We start from the raw sequence: 20,524 nt of genomic DNA, 5'->3' as shown, positions 1-20,524 counted from the left end.
TCACTGCTATCAGTGATTTAGGATAAGTGTAGCCTTTTGGGCAAAGGTTGGATTCTCATGAGGAGCTTCTGCATGTGAGTGAGACATATGCTCTTATATGTGCTGTACAGAAGTCACAGGCTTGAACAGTCCCATGGCCCATGTCTGCATAGCCCTATTCTCCTATCTGTCTGACAGAGAGGAAAGAAAGAGGTAGGAGAAAGAGAGGAATGCCATAGAAACAGCATAACTGCAGTCCTTCAGCTTTTCCCCATCAGAAACCCCTTGAAGCCCTGTACAACACTGGTCAAGAACAGCAGCAAATCCAGAAATTGCAGTAATATACCTCAAATCAAACCAGTTTACTTATTGTTTTCAACTAATTGGCAGCTTTTGAACATCCTATGATTTATACTGAGAAAACCCTGTAATTAAAAGGGATGGTGAATAAGGAGCAAGTCAGTGGTGAGATTGGCACATTATGCTTCCATATCAATGGAATAAAGCTAGTGGAATAGCCCTATCTTTCCCTGATTTGTTTGGCAGAAAAGCCTGACTCTCTTCACGGAGACTCAGACAGTTCCTCCCATAAAGATCAGAGCTGCAAATGGCTCAAATACCACATCTTCCTGCCTTTCATCACTCCTTGCCATGTTATTCTATCATATACCTTTATCTTCATCATGCATTCTGCAGAGACACCTAGGTAAAAACGTGCTTATTTAGGTGTTACTATATCTATAGTAATCTTAGATTTACCATAGATATAGTAAACTGTATCTATAGAGTTGTAGTCAAGCCCAGTATTGCGTGCATATGCATTGTAAAGTATTGATGTATTGGTATTTTATTGTCTGTATTTTAGTGTGGGGTTCTTCTTCCCCCCCCCCCCCCCCTTTTTTTTTTTTAATCTCCAGAATGCACCAGTCTTGGTCCAGTTTTGCCAGTTATTCTACACATACACAGCAGGAAACAATTGCTGTCCCAAACAGATTATATTCTGAAAAGCCAAGGCAGACAAAGAAAGTATTATCATCATTTTGTAAACAAGGAACCAAGGCACAGAGAGATTAAGTGATTTACCCAAGGTCACCCAGAACATCCGGTCAAAGCCAAGAACTGAACCCACGTCTCCTGAGTCTCAATCAAGTGATTTAACTATGTGATCAAAGACTTATTGTGTATACCTGGTATCCCTCCCCTAAGACATGGTAACAAAACTTTTTTCAGGTTAGGATCAATGCCACATATGGTGCAGTAAATCTTGTATATGGCATATCTGTGCTGACAGGGTGTACCCACTTATTTCACTAAGGTCTTCTCAGGAAAGAATTTCCCTTATTATTCTTCTATTGACAATAATAAATTATCATCCTTCTCTGGATAACCCACTGAAGGAGAGAACGTGTGTGCATGGTACATCAGAAGTATACATAGAAAACTGGTCTTCTGCCAGGCCAAACTCAGTCATTTTATGGATTGTTTGAAATCCTCCCATGCTTAATGAAACGGGGACATTCCCAGAGCTATATGGACTTCATTTTGCAGTTTCAGCTGGGAGTTGCAAAACAAGATAAAGGATCTGCATTTCTTACATGTATCTGCCAGAAGAATGTAGCAGAAATGGTCAGTATAAAGGCATCATTCATTATAAGCTCAGAGTAGTCTTTTATTTGGAGTCTTTATTACCCACTCCCTGGGTTCATTATATCATTCCTGGGATGAAATGCTCCTCTGTGCCAAGAGCTTCTCTTGGGCCCTAGATCCTACTTAGTCCTTTCAATTTTAAGTGTAGTTTGGCTGAAAAGTGACTGTACAAAATGGTACCCATTAGTCCCAACAGCAGGACAGCCATGAAGGGGGGAGCTGAATTCTGCCCTTCATGTGCCCAGCTTGAGCTCTGCCACTTCTGCCCAGTCATTCTCCAAGTTAAACAGCTGCAAGTTGGTTTCAGAGTAAGCACATGGTCTATGTACATTTTTACTTTTAATGCCATGAAACACGAGAAGAAAAGCCACTGTGAACACAAGATCCTGGGTTGAATTTTTGGGCTGACATTTCTTGCAGAAGGAGCTCAATGAGTGCAGAAACCACAGAGAAATTATAAGGTGGAGCCTTATGATGTCATGTTTCTGCCTCTGTGGTATATCAGTAACGTTAAGAGAGCAAAGATGAACTTCCAAATCTCTCCCCAGTGTTTCTTAGATGTTCTGTGATATCACAAGCTTCCCTGTGAGGTGCAAGAGCTCATAATGTATTTTCTTGGGTGAGGTTATTTCTGTCATTATGTGCCTCAGCATAACACAAGATCAGTAAAGAAGATTGAACAGCAGGGATCTCAATGGTGAAAATATAATGATCCAAAAGTCTGGAACTTGTTGCATTTTCCCAACATAAAAAGGATGTGGACCTGCTGGAGCAAGTCCAGAGGAGGGCCATGAAGATGATCAGAGGGCTGGGGCACCTATCCTATGGAGACAGGCTGAGAGAGTTGGGCTTGTTCACGCCTGGAGAAGAGAAGGCTCAGGGGAGATCTTAGAGCAACTTCCAATGCCTAAAGGGGCTGACAAGAAATCTGGAGAGGGGCTTTTCACAAGGGCATGTAAGGATAGGACAAAGGCTTTAAACTGATGGGGGGCAGGTTTAGATTAGATATTAGGAAGAAGTTCTCCCCTGTGAGGGTGGTGAGGCGTTGGCACAGGTTGCCCAGAGAAGCTGTGGCTGCCCCATCCCTGGCAGTGTCCAAGGCCAGGCTGGACGGGGCTTTGAGCAACCTGGTCAAGTAGAAGGTGTCCCTGCCCATGGCAGGGGATTGGAACTAGATGATCTTTAAAGTCCCTTCCGACCCAAACCATTCTATGATTCTGTGAATATACTTGTAGTATAGTAATCCTGACATGTTTGACTGCATCAGAGGAAAGAGAACTGATTTGTTTTCTATAGAAGAAAAAAATTGGCTTTTGCTTAGACATACTGATTTCTTGAGCAGGAATAGGATATTCATAGATACCATAACTCATGCTTACTTTTGCCAAAGAGCATAATTATCTTTGGTATTTTGGATGACATTTCTAGTAGGATTAGAACACCACACACCAATTCCTTCAAAAATTACTGATCTGTTGGTATTGCAGTTTTACTTACTTCTTTAGATGTTCAAAAAGGATTTTCATTGTCTCATAGTTTGGTCGAGGGAGCTTTTTTACCAGGGTCCTTATTGATTTGATGCGAGTGGCATTGTCCTGGATTTCTAAGGGAGAGGAAAGAAAAAATAACAACCTGAGTGTGATGTTGGGATATTACTTTGCCTAGTACTGTATGTGGTACCTTAACATGAAAAGCCATCATTAATATATGGTTAATACCAAAATATGTCATACTTTCTGTTGCCTTAATAAAGAGCAAGAGTAATTTGCAAATATTAGAAATTCTCTCTTAATTTTAAGGAAGCATTTTATGATTCACAGAAATATATTCTTATGCTTTTCATTTATTTTATTAGACTATTAGACCATCATCTTAAGATAAAATACCTCCAAGCAGTAAGGGACACACATGTTAATTGGAATTCCACATTGGAGTTAACGTTTGTCCAATGATACAGCTTCTGTGATGGATGCACTACCCAAGTAGTTCTTGTTGTCCTTTTTTTCTCAACAATCATAATTAAATTAGCTATATTTATGAATCTCTATCCTTAACATTAAACTCCATCAAGTTTGGAAATACAAAATTGTTTGCTATTCTTTTAAGTTGTGCTTTTTGGTGATCTATGATTTTTAGAAGTTATTCCACCGTAACTATTTTCTAATACTTGTAGTATCTCACAATGTCTGCAGGAAAAAAATTGTATTTCAAACTTGTGATTAGTAATAAAGAATGTGGTATTAAAGACTTTAATCTCTCTTTTGAGGTGATAAGAACCTTGCTATCCTTTTTGTTAAGATATATCTTCACGGTTTAGTATGATACATAGTTTTGTGGAAAAGGTTTGAGTGATATTTGTATAAGATGTTGCAACTAAAGTCATGTGCAAGTGTGCTTTTGTTTAGGAACAAATTAGATAAGGTGCCAGTAGGTCTGATGTAGCGAAAACATCTTGCGTGTTACATGCCCCAGATAACCTGAGAATACTTTTTTGATCTTATCATCTATGATTTAATTATCACCTATCATTCTTCGTATATGTTCCTTTTTAATATTCATATTACCCTTGCACCCAGAGATCTCAATCAGGATTGATTCCCAGTTGCAGTAGGTGCTGCATAAGCATACATGGTGATAAGTGCCTTGATTTGAAGAATTCTCCCCAAAAAAAATTTCAAGCAAAAATTCCCTGAAATAGAATTAAACTTAAAAATTATAATTACTAATATAATACTTCCTCCTCAGCACGTATTCCTAATTCCTGTTGAGATTAATGTCACAAACAGGGATATATATGTATATATCCTTTTCTTTTTATAGTATAAAAAATTGTATAGATATGAGAGACAAGATCTCAAAGTAGTCAGTGCATAGATATTACTTTCCAGTAAAAAATCTTCCAAAATTTCATATGGATTTATCCTATAGGAATTCATGCAATTTACAACAGTGATAATGAAATTAAACACAAACGAATCATAAAATGGTTTGGGTTGGAAGGGACTTTAAAGATCATCTAGTTCCAATCCCCTGCCATGGGCAGGGACACCTTCTACTTGACCAGGTTGCTCAAAGCCCCATCCAGCCTGGCCTTGGACACTGCCAGGGATGGGGCAGCCACAGCTTCTCTGGGCAAACTGTACAGGGGAGAACTTCTTCCTAATATCTAATCTAAACCTGCCCCCCATCAGTTTAAAGCCTTTGTCCTATCCCTACATGCCCTTGTGAAAAGCCCCTCTCCAGATTTCTTGTCAGCCCCTTTAGGCATTGGAAGTTGCTCTAAGATCTCCCCTGAGCCTTCTCTTCTCCAGGCGTGAACAAGCCCAACTCTCTCAGCCTGTCTCCATAGGATAGGTGCCCCAGCCCTCTGATCATCTTCATGGCCCTCCTCTGGACTTGCTCCAGCAGGTCCACATTCTTCTTATAAATACACTTTCTGTGTATTTTTTTCTTGTTCTGATTTGACCAGTACAGAACTTTAACTTCTGTACAGTAGAAACTCCCCCAGTCTTGCAACTCAGTCATCCACTGATGTTTTCTGCCACAAGCTATCAGTTCTGTTCATTTTAGTTCTATGGATGATCTTCTCCAGTGGAAATATGACTGAAGTTACAAACGAAAGTTATATTAAATTTGCTGAAGTGAATTTATTGTAGGAAGGGGATACAAATTCTGTATTTGTGCTACTTGGTGTGCATACATAGAATCATAGAATCTTTTAGGTTGGAAAAGACCTTTAAGCTCATCAAGTCTAACTGTTAACCTGGTACTGCCAAGTCCATCAGTAAACCATGTTCCCAAGTGCCACATCTACATGTCTTTTAAATACCTCCAAGGATGGTACCACTTCCCTGGTTAGCCTATTTGGATGCTTGATGACACTTTCAGTGAAGGAATTTTTCCTAATATCCAATCTAAACCTCCCCTGGCAGAACTTGAGGGTCTCTCCTCTTGTCCTATCGCTTGTTACTTGGAGAAGAGACTGATCCCCACTTTGCTACAACCTCCTTTCAGGTAGTTGTAGAGAGATAGCGACAAGGTCTCTCTTGAGCCTCCTTTTCTCCAGGCTAAACAATCCCAGTTCTCTCAGCTGTTTCTCAAAAGACTTGTGCTCTAGACCCTCCACCAGTTTCATTGCCCTATGCAACACTAAGACAGGTTATGATCTTACTAGATAAGTTATATTTACATTGGGACTACGCCAGCTATACTGCAGCTTCTCAAATAAAGTTTCTCATGTAGCTCTATTTTTAATTCTATTTTCTCCTGAGAATTCAATGGACTTGAGCAGAACTGCAACACTGAGGTAGGGAGAGACTCAATGGAAGAAAAGACTTCTGCAATATTTGTCCATTGCAGAATTTTTGCAAGGAAACATACAGTAAAACTTTATTGTGCTCTCTTGAAGGAAGTGTTTCTGTGTGTTGATTAACACAGATACCAGCTTGGTAACCAAGGCTGCAATTCCTTATAAGACGTATTTGTAAAGGAAGAAAACTAAAAAGAGAAGTATTAATTTACAAAGAAATTATTTATTAAGAGAATGGCAAGGGTAGAAAGCTTTGATTTAGAACTTAGTATTCCAAAGTAATCAGTACTAGTGTACTAGAGATATTTGTGTAGGCACTAAAGCACAAGATCTGTAGAAATTTTGCATAAAATTGTTTTGTGATTCAGTTTATTTGTTAGTTTTAGTCTATTGTAAAAGAATTAAAAACCAGGCAACACGTGGTAACTTTAGTCAGCATTTCTGAACACGGAATGATAAACACCTCTGCCTGGCTCTGGCATTTATCAGTACTGAGATATTATTACCACATAGAGTCACAGCATGGTTACTGTTATCATCAAAAAAAAAAAAAAAGAGCCAGCTAATCTTAATGGTTTGTAAAGCCGTTACCTGCACTGGTCTGACATTTATCATGATCATTTTACCACATGAGTCCTACATTGCAAAGGTATTTTATCTGGAAGGGACATCACTATGAATTATTATTTGCAGCTAGGTAGAAAATTGTATGTTGTAGATACCTTTTCTTATTATAAATCACAGTCACATTTCACCGTTTCCCACACAAAGCTGCTGAGCCCAGGCTTTTTGCCATAACACTTAGTCTCACTCTCTTTTATAGTTCTATGAAAATATTGGGTAGTCTTTCATAAAATTGGTTGATATTGGTGTTTTTTTTAAATGCTATGTACATGCTTGATTTTTTTCTAGTATAAAAGAATTTGATTTTACACTTGAAAAGCTGAAGAGCATAAACTGTTCATATTTTTTTTATTAAAGCTTACTCTTTCTTCAGTTTTTGTGGCTGGGCTTGTCTTTACTCTTGACCTTGTTGATGGAATATTTAACAGATCAGATGCACGATCTTATGTTTCATTTGCAATACCTATGTATTTGCTTTATTTCTGTAAAGCTTTGAGATCCACTTCTCTAGAAAATTTTCCTTTTCAGATTCCTAAGTAGAAAGATTTTTTAATTTAAAATCTGGGATTTTCTCTTTACCATGATCAAATGGAGGAAGGAAATAATCAAACATGGTTTTGTATAAATAGCTGTGGAGAAGGTATCCCCTTCCTTGCGCTGTAGCTAGCTAGCAGTACAGGGTGCAAAAGAAGGAAAACACACTGAACAGATGTTAAATTCTCCATCTAAGTCTAGAAAACAAAGCAGACTAGTTTTCAAAAAATGAAACAATATTATTTTTCATTATGCTTCTTTTTTTATTGTGAAAATTGGTGAAAATCAGGGGAAAAAGATTCCCATTTTGTAAAATTAGACTCTTCTCCCTGTGAAGATTTCAGAAGGAAAAGAGTCATCATAATCACATATATGAAATAAAGAACGAGAGGATGGTTAATCCTTTTTGCATTTTGGGGAAAAGATATGGGAGATATAGGTGATAATTTTAGCAGATCAGGATACTCAAGTGAATCACAGATGGTTTTCTGTGTAATATTTTCATAGAACATATTTAGAATTTGGGTTACTGTCTTTAAAAGTAGGGCTGGCTCCCATAATGGAGCAAAACTTTAGAGATGCTCTCTTGTTTATATTTAAATGAAGAATGCATTGAAAAAAACCTGCTTCATATTATAGAAGCTCTTTTGTAAGTGAGCTTTGGGTAAACATTTGAGCACAGAAGAAAACATGATGTGTCTGTAATGTTAACAGTGGCTGGGTAAAAATGAATGAAGAAAGAAACCTTTAGCACTCGTGGCCATAAAGAATACTTAAGCAAATCCCACTGAATCTTTCTTTTAATCATTAATTTTAAATGGACATAGATGTTTACAACAAGCCACTTTGTTTCAGAACAGGAAGTCCAGGGTTTATCTCCAATAACTCACATTTGCTAGGAAGGGATGTATGTCTCTAACCTGACATGCATTCATTATTTTGTAAGGTACTGGAGTCTGACCCATGACCCTCCTCAGACCTGCTGCATTATTCATGCCTGACTTACTTTGTATAGTTTTACTATAGTACCCATTTCCCTTTGCCAGGCATTTCAGTGGCTTGTACATGTTTAATGTTAAATGGCATTTATGGCTTACATTAATGCTTAATTTTATCACACACGAGCCATGGTTTCTTTTTATGATTTTGAGCCTCAAAGCTGAAACGCTGAAAAAAACCTCAGTGATTTATGATTCTGCATAAAATACCAGACTATTGATCTGCCACCTAATCTATGTTTTGTTGTTGTTTTTTAGGTATGGTTTTCTCCAATTTTCTTGCATGGCTTTTCTCACCTTGTTTTGGGGATTTTTTGGATAAGATTTCTGCGGTTGTTAAAATGTCACACACTGTTGCTACAGTAAAATCTGTCTGCCAAGAGTTTTTCCAACAATTTGCAACTGATTCAGCTGCTGAGGGAAAGACAGGTCTTGTCTGGGGCTTTTTTGGTTTATTTATTTCATTTTTATTTTTTTTTTAAATCGGAACTGAGTGGTTTAGGTGGATTTTCGAGTGCTAATGAAATTGTGAGACTTATGGCGCTAGCTACAGCCAGCCGTAGTGTGGGCAGACGCTCTGTGAGCTTCCCCACTGTGCTGCTGTGCAAGCATCCCCGCTGTTATGTTTGCTATAGTTTTAATGTCTGTGAAAAAATCCTGATTCAACTAAATTATGTTCTGCCCTCTTGTTTGTATAAATAAACACCCAACTTAGCCAATTCATCTTGCTCTTGCCCATTTTAGAAGATTGCCCTGTCACACAATGCTTAACCCCAGTCCTTGATAGCTTTGGTGTTATCAGGGAATGAAAATGTGCTTAAAAGAGAGTGCTCTGCTGACATATTTTTTTTTTTCAGAGATGTCAACTGCCCAAACCTCTGCTTTAATTTGGTAAGTCTTTATATTCTGGAAGTCATGCTGGCTGAAATACACAGATTTTTATGTATAAATATATAGATAAGAGTTTGTATCACTTTTGATATCAGAATATCTTAATGTTACTGTATGAAAAGTAAAAGTCCCAATTTTAATCACTTGCAGTACACTGTGGCAATTGTCTCATGCAGATACACTGTAAAATATTTTCTTGTTTTTTAAAAAAACCTATAAGTGTTCAAACTAACTAATGTTTGCTATAAGGAAAATGACCAATTTGAATTGATTTTACTTTTTATTCATGCCTCAGAAATAGATGTTACAAAAGAAAATGAGAATTGTATGGAATCTCTCTATATGGGAAACTGATAAATTCATCCTATGTGATATGAAGTGGAGTTTGCAATGAATATTCATACAACTTTTGTGATTCATTAGTAAGACCCAAGACAATGAGTTCACAACTCAGTCCCATTTAACAAAAATATATGTAGAATTAATGGGAAAAAACAGCACTTACAAAAGTTAAACTTTAATGTATCAAACTCCAGGTGCCGGAGTTTGAGGGAAATAACCAATAATAGTCATTTTTTACATATTTGATGGGACTGATTATGCAATGTGCAACTCTAAATGGCTTATAGCACATTGTAGCATGGTTCCATCCCATTGGCTACAGTAGGGTGCAGGCAGATGGATGACAGTGACAAGGAGAGAAGTGCTTTTGCTTAGCCGTGCGTTAAGATGCCATCCAGAAGCTCTGTGCACTGCAGACACTTCATTAGGATGCCAGGATAATGGTAAACTACCACTCAGAGTGACACCCCATTTCCTGCTTACTGAGCTCTCCAACCTCGGCAGATGTCAACAATCTCACAGTGCTACAGAGCAGACCTAACTTTCCAGGCACTTTGACTCCAATTTTTTTCCCTTAACAGTGCCATACATTACATGCAGTATGTAACAGCAAGTACCAAACAGAAAACAAAATTTGCTGCCCTAATTATAACAAAGCAGCATCTGACTTAGGTACTGCATGCCCAGCGTACATACAACTGGTTAGGCAGCATAAAAAAGGAATGATCTGTGTCAGATGATTTTGGGGGTTAATTAGAATTAGGACTTTGTAGCCAGCGGATAGGCTGATCCCAACTGAAATGACTGTGCTTCACTGATAACTTCTACCAAGCATTGGAAAAATATGCTGAGCTCTTTCCTGGTATTTCGTACGCTGTTATAGCCTTGTGTGGGGTTTTTTGCACAGAAAGACCAGACTTGAGCATCTGCATGGTGTGATATTTTTCTCTGCAAATGCACAACTCAGACCTGTAATGCACTTCCCCAGCAGCAGTTAAAGCCAGCAGAGAGACTGTGCTACCTGCACTCCTTTTCAGAGTAACACAAATAGTTGCTCACACTTTCAAAAATTGACTTCAGTTACAGAAACAGTATCCATAAGCTGCACCTACTGGTGTGTGATTATGTATGGCTTTCAAATTGGTAGTCCTGTTTATATACAGGGTTTTTTTCCCCACTTTTTTTGGCCAAAGGGGTGACTTAGTAGTAGTGCTCTGCCCTCTCACAGTGATGGCCTATTTATACTTATTTTTGTTGCGTGAAGTGGTGGAAGCATGGCAAGACATCAATGCCAGCTCCTGAAATCTCTGCTTTCCTCTTCTTCACAGGCTCCTCTTACCCCAGTTGCCTGTGCTGAGTATGGGCTCCCATTACCATGTTCTCCAAACTGCCATGTTGGTTGAGGACCAGGGGACAGACAGTGATTTGAGACAGAGAAAACCTGTGGCAATTTCACCTTACATGAAAATTAGGATGCTGAGTAGGAACCGTCCCAGAACAATTACAAAGTCAGGGCCATATCCTGTCACATCTATTTAGATCTTGTCTGTTTTCCCAGGGAAAATTCCCACCAAAGGTCTTAAGTGCACTCTGACTTTGCTCACTGAGAATGGTGCCCTTGGCATTGCTGTCGAAAAGTGGGATTGGACCCCTTGTCAGTGCTCCAGGAGAGATCCTGGGAAGAGCGAAAACTGGAGATATGTTTCAGGTGGTTGAGCTGCAAATTTATATGCTTAAAAAGAGACTTTTAAAAGATGCTGAAAATATTTTTTTTTGCATATTTATTTTGCTATTTTTGCTCTGTTCTGCCTAACCTTTAGTATATTAAACTCCAGCAAAAGAAAGAAGCAAAGAAGTTCATTTCTCAGATGACCCATGTGAAGGGGTTAAAAGGATTTAATATTTTTAGTAATCAAAGAGAAGCACACATTCTACTCTTCCGTTTTTTTTTTTTCCTCTTTTTCCCTTTTAACATGTAGAAAAAAAAGTAAACAGCATCTCCCCAAGGGAGATTTAGATTTGAAGACTGTTCATTATATCATTTGAATAAGACTAGACCTGGCCTTTTGACTTTGAACCACTACCAAATTTCAGGCTGTGAGGAAATTGTTCTACATTTCCTGACAAATTGAGTTAAGCAGACATTAAGTGGGCTTTAAGAAAACAAATGGCCATCTTTATCACAGGTGGACACTGATGGCTTAATGGGGCCTGGGCTGATTGTATCACTTCTAATGGCTTGACGGGAAGCATTAGGGTTTTTGCATAAAGAACTGGCATTGCGAACCCTGCTAACACAGACCTGTCAAGCGTTCTGTATCCCTTTGTGCATGGAAGCAGATGTTTGTATGTATACTATGAACTGGCATTAGAGCAAGCGACAGATGCCTGTATGAATGCCAGGTTTGTGAATTTTTACAGCAGGAGCATGTTCTGAGGAAGTGCAGCCCTGCCCTCTATCATAGGTAATTCCCAGTGGAACTTGCTAAATCCCAGCTATGTTTTCATTATTTGGTTTTCCTAGCAACTGGATGAATGTGTCTGTCCTGAAAATGTGAGAGATGAGAACACTACCAAATTCTTGCAAATTTGCAGGAGCGAGGCTGGTTTGAAATTATTTTCTGCAATTTCCTTTTGCACCATGTAATTTAAACCAACCTTTCTCAGAGGGGAAAGTGGTATTATAGCTATATAATTAAAACTTGCATTAATGCTAGCCAGTGAGCCATTTTCCCCCCTCATCCCTGTTCCTCCCCCACCCTCTCCCAGCAAAAAAAGAAATGTTGAATTCGATACACGGCACTTCTCTGCCTTCCACATTCACAACTTATACTACAGTTGTCTGTCAACAATACGAACAGGTAGCTTGCAGTCCATTAAACAAACACAGTGCCCCCCTCACTTTTATTTGACATTTTATTTGGCTGTGACAAATGAGCAGCAGTTGGATTATAACATAATTTGTCTTGTCTTTATTACCAGCACAAAGGACACCATTCATTAATTATTCTGCCGTTGCAGCTTAACACTAACTGGAAAGGTCTCTCTTCGGACAGATGGCGGGGACGATGTTATTTATATCAATCAGCCAAAATCCTCAACAAGGATTACTGTTCCTGAGACTACAATGATTTATTTCTTTTTACCTCACCCTCCCTCAACCCCCTTCTGCTTTCAGAGATTTCTCTATAAAAATGAAATTTGATGGGAATCTTAAAGCAAAGCCATATTTAACCTGTTTGCTTGCAAAACAACATGCATGCTACATCAGTTTAACTATACAGTATTAGATACATATTTTGAATCCTTTCAGATTTTTTTCTTTTTTTTTCTTTTTTTTTTGATCTTCAGCTCCACAGAAAAGATTAACTGAGGGTCCTGGAGCAGCAAGTTCAGCAAAAGTTTGTCTTTTCTCTAACACCATACTGCTGTTGTCCCCAGAGACCACCAGGATCAGGAAATAGTGCCAGCTGTCAGGATTTCTCGCTCTGATAAGATGAGATGACCCACCTTATTACAAAGAGACCAGCAGTAGAGCCTTCTGTGAGATGAACTCGGATGTTTATTAAAACTCCAGGCTAAACTGAGGGTCAAATCGTACAGGAGACAGATGCTCATCAATTCCTACTGGATGCAAGTCTTTATTCAGTATCAAGGGGTGGAGGGATTTTACCTAACTTGTTCTGCCGTGTTAACAATCCTGCCCAACGCATGATCAAACAGTAATCATTTCTTCCATTGTAATCCAGATCTAAAAATCACTTACAAGGTCTCAGAAATGCTGCCCTTTCTTGTGCACGTTCTCTTTTCAGAAGTGATCTGCATGCATTTTTATATCGCATCAGGACTGACACATTTAAAGTTTTATCCAAGTTGCACATACTGTTAATGAAGACTAAAATGCAGAAACTTTCATTGTCTGAAAAAATTATTGGTATAACCTTGCTATCCTGATTAGTTTGCAAATATTAAAAGTCCCATCAAGACAAATATCAGCAACATGCAAATACCCTTGCAGGTTGTGATTAAGATTTTAAATGTATCCTTTTGCTTTTAGTTAATGAAAAACAAAGTCTTGGAGGATCTAAGTTGTAATTTATTAAACATGAAAGGCTCCTTGATGAAATATAGAAATGAGATATATTTTGCATTTCAAAGATTTAAGCTGACAACTTACTTGCATGCAAATAAGAGCAAGATTTGTAAAAATATTTGAAAAGAAATTATTCCTGAATGTACTTATTACAATAATGTGGCATGTAGATAAGAGAAACACACAGCATTAAAAGACATTCATTTCTCCAAAGTCTTAAAATTAGCTTCTTTCTGCCATTGTGTATTAATGTTCTTCTTCAGGAATGCAGCATATTAAAGAACTGAACAGAATTAGTAATAAATTTGTTAATTACAAATTTAAGCAACACAACTGTGTTGTTTTCCCAATATGTTTTTTTTTTTCAAAAGCAGAATTGCTAATGCATTTTAATCATTTATGTATAAACATTTGAAGATAAAATATTCTGAAGTTTATCAATTTCAAGAGCTGTTTATTTGCTGGCAAAATAGGGCATGTTATACAACATATATCTTATCATTTTTGCTCATCAAATCCCCATTTGCTGAATGCAAATTTCTCTGGTCTAAGTGCTCTTGCACCTCAATTTAAATGAATAATAGGATAGACTCTATTAAAATCAGTTTAAGGTTGCCATGGGTGACATATCAGTAGGGTTAAAATGAGAAAAAAGGTCACAGAGGCAGTCCTTACAACCTGGGTTTTGTTTTTTCTTATTATTATAATAATGAAGCATATGTAAGTATCTATATAGTTTTAAACAACAACATATTGAAATTGTAGATAATACTTAGTTTGTGGGTCTTTTTTTTCCTCTTTTTTTTTTTTCTAGAAAACTTAGTCCGCACCAAATAAATGTTCAATTATAATGTCACCAATAAATTTGGGAATATATTCAGTTGCACTGAAAATTAGAGAATAAACCTCAATGCAATAATGTTACAGATTCACAGATTGTGGATTTGTAGAAATAAGAGAGAACTCAGAAATACTTTACTTTTGCTGCAGCAAATTCTTCATTTCAAGGAACCAGCAAGGTACTGTAATCATATTAACAAAGCAGCCAGAAACTACGACCAAACACCTCATTTAAGAAGAATTCTGAGTCTTCAGTTAACATGATTTATGGGATTGTGCATGCAGTTATCTGATAAGTATTGAAAATACTATCACTTCACACTGAAGGTTTCCTTGACCTATCTTTTTGTGTGTGTGTCATAGTCTTATCCTGTTTAAAGCTTAAAAAATACTGCTTCTGACCATTCTAAAGACTTAAAGAATAAAGTAAAATCACAACTTTCCTGAGGTTTTTTTTTCTATCCTTTAAAAGTCAGATCTATTTATTTTAGTAGTCCCCTTATCCCTCACATTTTTATACTATGAATGATTTTCATTTGGATTTCACAGACTCAGATTTTTGATTCAAGAAAGAGTGGAGTTTTTTTTTTAACCTACAATAAGAAGAAAAGCCTCCTTATTTGCTAAGGTTACAGTGCTAGTTTAATTTTCATAGGAGCAGCGGAATATTTTGAAGTGAGTAACATTTACCAAGTCATTAGTTTTATGCAAACTAGGAAAGAAGATGAAAGAAAAAAATTATCAATTATTTATAGATTGTTAAAATGTATCGTCGTGCAGTACTACTGTATAGAAATGACAATTAGCCAAACTTACCTTCTATAATTAATAATGCATATATTATGCTCTTTGGGCAACTAATCACCAGTTCTACAAATTTTTTTGACACTGCTAAAGATACCTAGCAAATGCACGGGTTAAAATAGGGAAAACAGAACAATGTTCTCCCGTTAAGGAATGGCCAGCTTGAACAGGCTTTCAGCTACAGTTAAACTCTTGCTGCCCTTCCAGTTGAGAAAATGGTGGTCTACCAAAACACTTGACAATCTGATTGGCACATGTGAAATTTAAATTCAAAGGCTCCTAACGGAAAAGGTCTCCCAAACTGGCGGTTTGACTGATAAACTGAAAGCAACCCACCGCATTTATCACCCTCTGCCTCGACTCGAAACTTCTGAAGACGGTAACAGCAGTGCTCCTTATGTCCAAGCTACTGGCCAGGCAGGCGCAGATCAGCAGGCCACACTGTGCAACCTGTTTCTTTGGCGGTACACATTTGGAAACGGCAGATATAGCTCACGGGGGGCAGCCGCTCCATTCGCACCTATCAAAACAACAGGCAAGGCTGCCACGCTTTCAACTAGAGGAGCAGAGCGGGTGAGAGGCAGCACCACCGTGGGTGTGAAGGGATGCCACGCTGCATCCCGACAAGATGGGGTGAAGGTAGTCCAGTGTTTGTGGCCAGGTGGCTTCTTTAGTCCAACCTATTTTTCTCCTTTGTGTCTTAAGAAAGGATTCTTAAGCATCATTTTCCCCTTGAAACTGTTTTTCTTTTTTTTTTTTTTTTTTAGTCTTTATTTTCCCCTTCGGAAATTTGGTCTTATGATATGGCTAGTAGTGTTAGGTATCTCATTGAAATGCCATTTATTGCCATCCTCTTTTTTGTGGGCTCCTAAGAGCATCTTTATGATAGATGTGGTGGAATTCAGTCACCTAAATGCTGGCAGCTAACCACATCAAGAGATACCCTGTTGTATCTGTGTTATCCTCCAGCTGCGGCAAGACCTAAGGAAATTCTGGGACGCATCATGCAGTGTCTCTGGTCCTCTAAGGCATATTAAATGTCATTAGATGCATGGTATTTTAGTAAATATATTTACCTGGTGTAGCTGAGCACTTATTTATCTTATTTATTCAGAGGTTGTATCTGCAGGTTTGCATTATAGCTCATTAGCTCTTGCTGTCAGAGGTGAGTCATGCTCAATCCCTGACACTGTGTTCCACTACCAAAGGGTTGGGTAAGAGACATGAGGAATTTGGTTGCACATAGGGAACGTTGTCCCACCACATCTCAACAAAAACTCCTTATGGAAATATTTTGATCTATAACTACAGATCTTTTGATATATAGGGTACAGCTGCTACCATGGCTGGTGGCTTGTCTTGGATATGAACCAGCTCCATGCTGAAAACACCAGGTAAATAATCATTTTATGTTGACTTAGCTTTGTTCCACTGATTTTACTGCACTATTTTCAATGGAAGATCCCCTTTGCAAAACTGAAGGTTTCCTACATTATGTTAAGCCTTGGTAAGGGTTTGTTAAAAGCTTTGATCACTGGCTACCTTTTAATACATAGAATACTGAAAAGCCCTCCATAATCACAGGTGCCAGTACAGAATTATTATTATTTTTTTGTTATAAGCATACTATCTGTAATAACTTACGGCCATTTTTGAATTCATAAATATCAAGGCTTTGCCAAATATTTTAACTATCCCTCCATAGCAAATTGTCTTTAAATACTGGCAGTTTTTTTCTTTTTAACATTTACTTATGGACCAGGAACACTTGCAGTCTATTGCCCCTGGCCTTCTGTGAGAATGTTAGTTAGCAATGCTCATAAAAACTCAATTCATCAATGTGAACATAATTTGCTATGAACAGAAAGCTCACAAAAGGGTGAATTTGTCAGATAGACAGGTGGCCTGAGATCTCTCCCTGATACTGAACGATATGAATAATAGATTCTGGTAAATGTATGCCAAGACTTGAGCTGTAAACACAGCTGCCTCCATTCCCTTCCAGAATAACAGCTTCGAGAACGAAAGCACAGGAACCACAGTTCCACCTGAGGACTAAGCCTGTGCACGTACACACACACACAAACACACACAAACGCACACAAACGCAATGTACTTGCAGGCTTAGAAAGAAAACAAGACCCAGAAAAAGGACATAGCTGTTTCCAGCTTCTTTTGCAGACCCTTGCAATGAATGAATTTTAACATGTGTGGAGAGCAGAAGGAGAGAATAATAGAAAACGTTTAAAATATATTTTAAAATACATTCAGTCATAGAAATAAATCTTTCTGTGATCCAAAGGAAAAAACCTCAAACCCTCAGCTGGCTTTTGCAGGTAAAGAACCCAGACACAAGACCAAAAAAAACCTAAAAATCATAGTGTCACAGCTGAACATGAAAATAAAATTATAAAGCTTTTTTGCTTTGATACTACTCCCAAAAATTAGTTAACCGTAATGATCTAAGCTAGACCTGAACAAAGGTTTTTGGTGTGGTTATTTTTCTTGCTGTTACAGGCTATTTATATTTATTTATATTGCATTTGGTTTTAGCTGTTTTTTTTAGCCTTAAATCATTAATTACTGTCCACAGACTAGGTTAGAAAGATATTATATGTGCAAAAATGACTTTCAGGATTTTCTACTGAACAGCTTCTGCTGGATGGTTGCCCAACATAACTTTAGAGTAGGCTGAAGTCTGTTCCAGGCAATCCAAATGACCAACGGTACAAAATGGTCACTGTAATGTTTGGAGACTGGTGGGAAAGACCTAATCCTGGGTCCGGCCTTCTTGGACAGCTTCATATAGGTAGGAGGAAAAGGACCATGGAATAGTGACTTTACATTGCTGAAAAAAACCCAAACAAGTCTTAAAATGGACCCCCACTGGGGCCAGCCACATTCATTTTGAAAGCACATTAACAGTGTAGTACAAATGCTCTGATGCAGTTGACTTTAAAAGGCAGACGTGTAATGTACTGCAGAAGAGAATGACTGGCTGAAGTGCTTGTTTTGGGCTATCAAACATTTCTATTTCTGAAGTTCTAGCTGAGGACTCCGCTCTATTCTTTACATGGTCAGGATTTAATGTATTTCCCCCGTTATAGGTATAAACCAAAGGACTTTTCACATGCTAGAATGCTTTACTTTAGGGATAAGGCAAGCTCCTTACTTGATCCTTCCCTGGCAGTGATATAGCCCAGGAAATGAACTGGGAATTATATCATCTGAAGTTCATACATGTTTGTTAATATTTGTTATTTAGGGACGATGTTTCTCTGTAATGAGTTGGCTAAGGTGAGAGACATGTAGCAATGAACACAGAAGCAACACATTCAAAAGCTCCCAAAATGTGACCGCATATGAGATATTAAAGGCAAAATGGAAGTTCTGAACAAATGAAATCACTGTCAGAATAATAAAAGAGAAATGAGCTATGATCTAATCTGTTTTCTAGCAGTGTCACAGAGGAGCTATAATAAAAGCTATTTGCAAAGTTCAGAATCATTTCCCGTGCAAAGCCATCCACACACACTATATGACTCTGGACAAATGGAGGGGTCTTGGCATTGCCAAAAAATTGTATGTGGATAGTTTACTATCAGTTTTAAGTTTGTGCCCCTAAATTTCTCAGTTGGCTGCAGTTTAAGCTCCCTCCCTCTTTGAGATGGCACATGAACTTGTACACCTGGCTTTATCCCTCTATTTTTGTATATCATCTTCAGCCCTTTCCAATTACAAACTGCAGATATAAAGGACAAACAGAAAAAGAACAAAGTCACATCACAGGATGGTTATCTAAGCTGCTTTTGCACCATGCATGCTATAAATGAGAGCAAAGCAAAAGATGTATTGTGTCATCATTGGAAATGCTTGTTCTGTTCTCCTTGGAACAATGCATGAAGTGCAATACTGTGCAGCTCTGTTTCTGTGGCATTGGCTCTGTAAGCAGAGTGTGAGGAAGAGACATGCAAAAAGGACACAAGAATGGATCAAGTGAGTATATAAATGCCTGTTTCCTCCCTTCACAAGGAATATATGGCAAATGATAAAACAATGATGAAGGTATACCTAGAGTTACGCACAGAGGTAATGAAACAGCTGCTCTGTATACTCCTTTTAAAGCATGTAAAAAGCAACTTAAGACTGTTCAAAATCCTGATAGTTTCCCTGTGTTATTTGTTGCATTTTAAAGCAGATATAGGTTGGACAACTGGAAATAGGACTGAATCAAAGGGAAGAGAACACGGAGCAAAGCTGAGCTGACCTTGCTCTTGGCTGTGGAAAAAAAGTATGAAAAGGTGGAAAACAACATCATCCACTGATATCTACATAAGTGGTATACCATCAACTGAGCTCTATATAGATCTTTCTCATTTCGATTCAGTGTCTTTTATTGTAAGTAGATTGAGGCACAGCAGAGGGAGAAAAATAAAGAGAAAATATGATTTCTGCAGTATGGCATCCACCAATTTAAAACTTGTGGACATCTGTAGTGGAGATTGAAGAGTAGCATGGACCTCATGTGTATCTATAAAGGACCCCTGTCCATCAAAGGGACTGGTGACACAGAGATCTCCTACTCATGCGGAAAGAAATGAACTAATTAACATCAATCGGAAAAGCAGCAATGACAATGAGATGTGGGAGCTCCCTGGCTCCCTAGAGCCTGACAGTATTGCTGGGAGGTTTCCCTCTTAATATTTTGGTATGTGTTTATAAGTTATCACCTGTTTAGGATCGTGTCTATTGGAAGTGCAGTTTGATATGGTCATTCATCATGAAGACCTGGTGATGAGTAGTAATAAATGAACTCCTGAACTTCATAGGGCTGGGCTCTGTCCTCTGTGAGAGAGACTCTTTCAGACCTGCCTGTGTTGCTCAGCAAAAAGCCCTGCAAAAATACACCTAGGATTCATGTACACAACATGCAAGTCTCAAAATGCAAAAGAAGGCAAACCACTTATTTGCACCCAAATCTCTTGGTTGTCATTGCACAAATCTCTCCCTAAAACTCCCAGTTCCAATTGCACCCATCTTCCTTGTCTCACTTTCTTCTTTGCTTGTCAGTCTTTTACTTTCCATCAAATATCTCATGCTCCCAAGTAAAAAAAAAAATATAAAAAATAAAAAATAAAAAATCACAGAGTGAAGGATTTATTCAGTAGCAATAAAGTTATCATCTGGCATATGAGTAAAGTGAAGAATTTTATTCTTTTTGCATTTTACTGGACATGAGAGTTACTATGCAATGTGATAAAATAATTATCCTGCTGCAAAAGCACAACCATGCAGTCAGTATGAGTCACCAGCAAAACCCAAAGAAGACAAACAAATATATGATGCATTGCCTCTATGTGGGAAGGCCTAAAGTGTGGAGAAGACAAATATTGATCTCTCTGTCTGGTGAAAGACAGTATTGCTGTATCAATAGAGATGACTTGCTATGGTGAACTGAAATGT

The 20,524-nt window shown here is 38.0% G+C and overlaps 1 protein-coding gene across 1 annotated transcript in view; it reads right to left on the bottom strand.

Annotated features, from left to right (window-relative positions):
* The window catches only part of LOC104407093 (rho GTPase-activating protein 15-like), a gene marked incomplete at its 5' end in the record, with an annotated part of 63,561 nt that overhangs the window by 21,332 nt on the left and 21,705 nt on the right, over positions 1-20,524 (bottom strand). Inside the window, one exon of the mRNA XM_010016277.1 lies at positions 3,124-3,229. Coding sequence (XP_010014579.1) covers positions 3,124-3,229 — 106 coding nt within the window. The remainder of the gene's footprint in view (positions 1-3,123; positions 3,230-20,524) is intronic.

Source organism: Nestor notabilis, unplaced genomic scaffold, assembly GCF_000696875.1.
Source record: "Nestor notabilis isolate BGI_N333 unplaced genomic scaffold, ASM69687v1 scaffold5126, whole genome shotgun sequence".
Lineage (NCBI taxonomy): Eukaryota > Metazoa > Chordata > Aves > Psittaciformes > Psittacidae > Nestor > Nestor notabilis.
The sequence above is the reverse complement of the archived record's forward strand: the minus strand, read 5'-3'. Positions and strand labels throughout refer to the sequence as shown.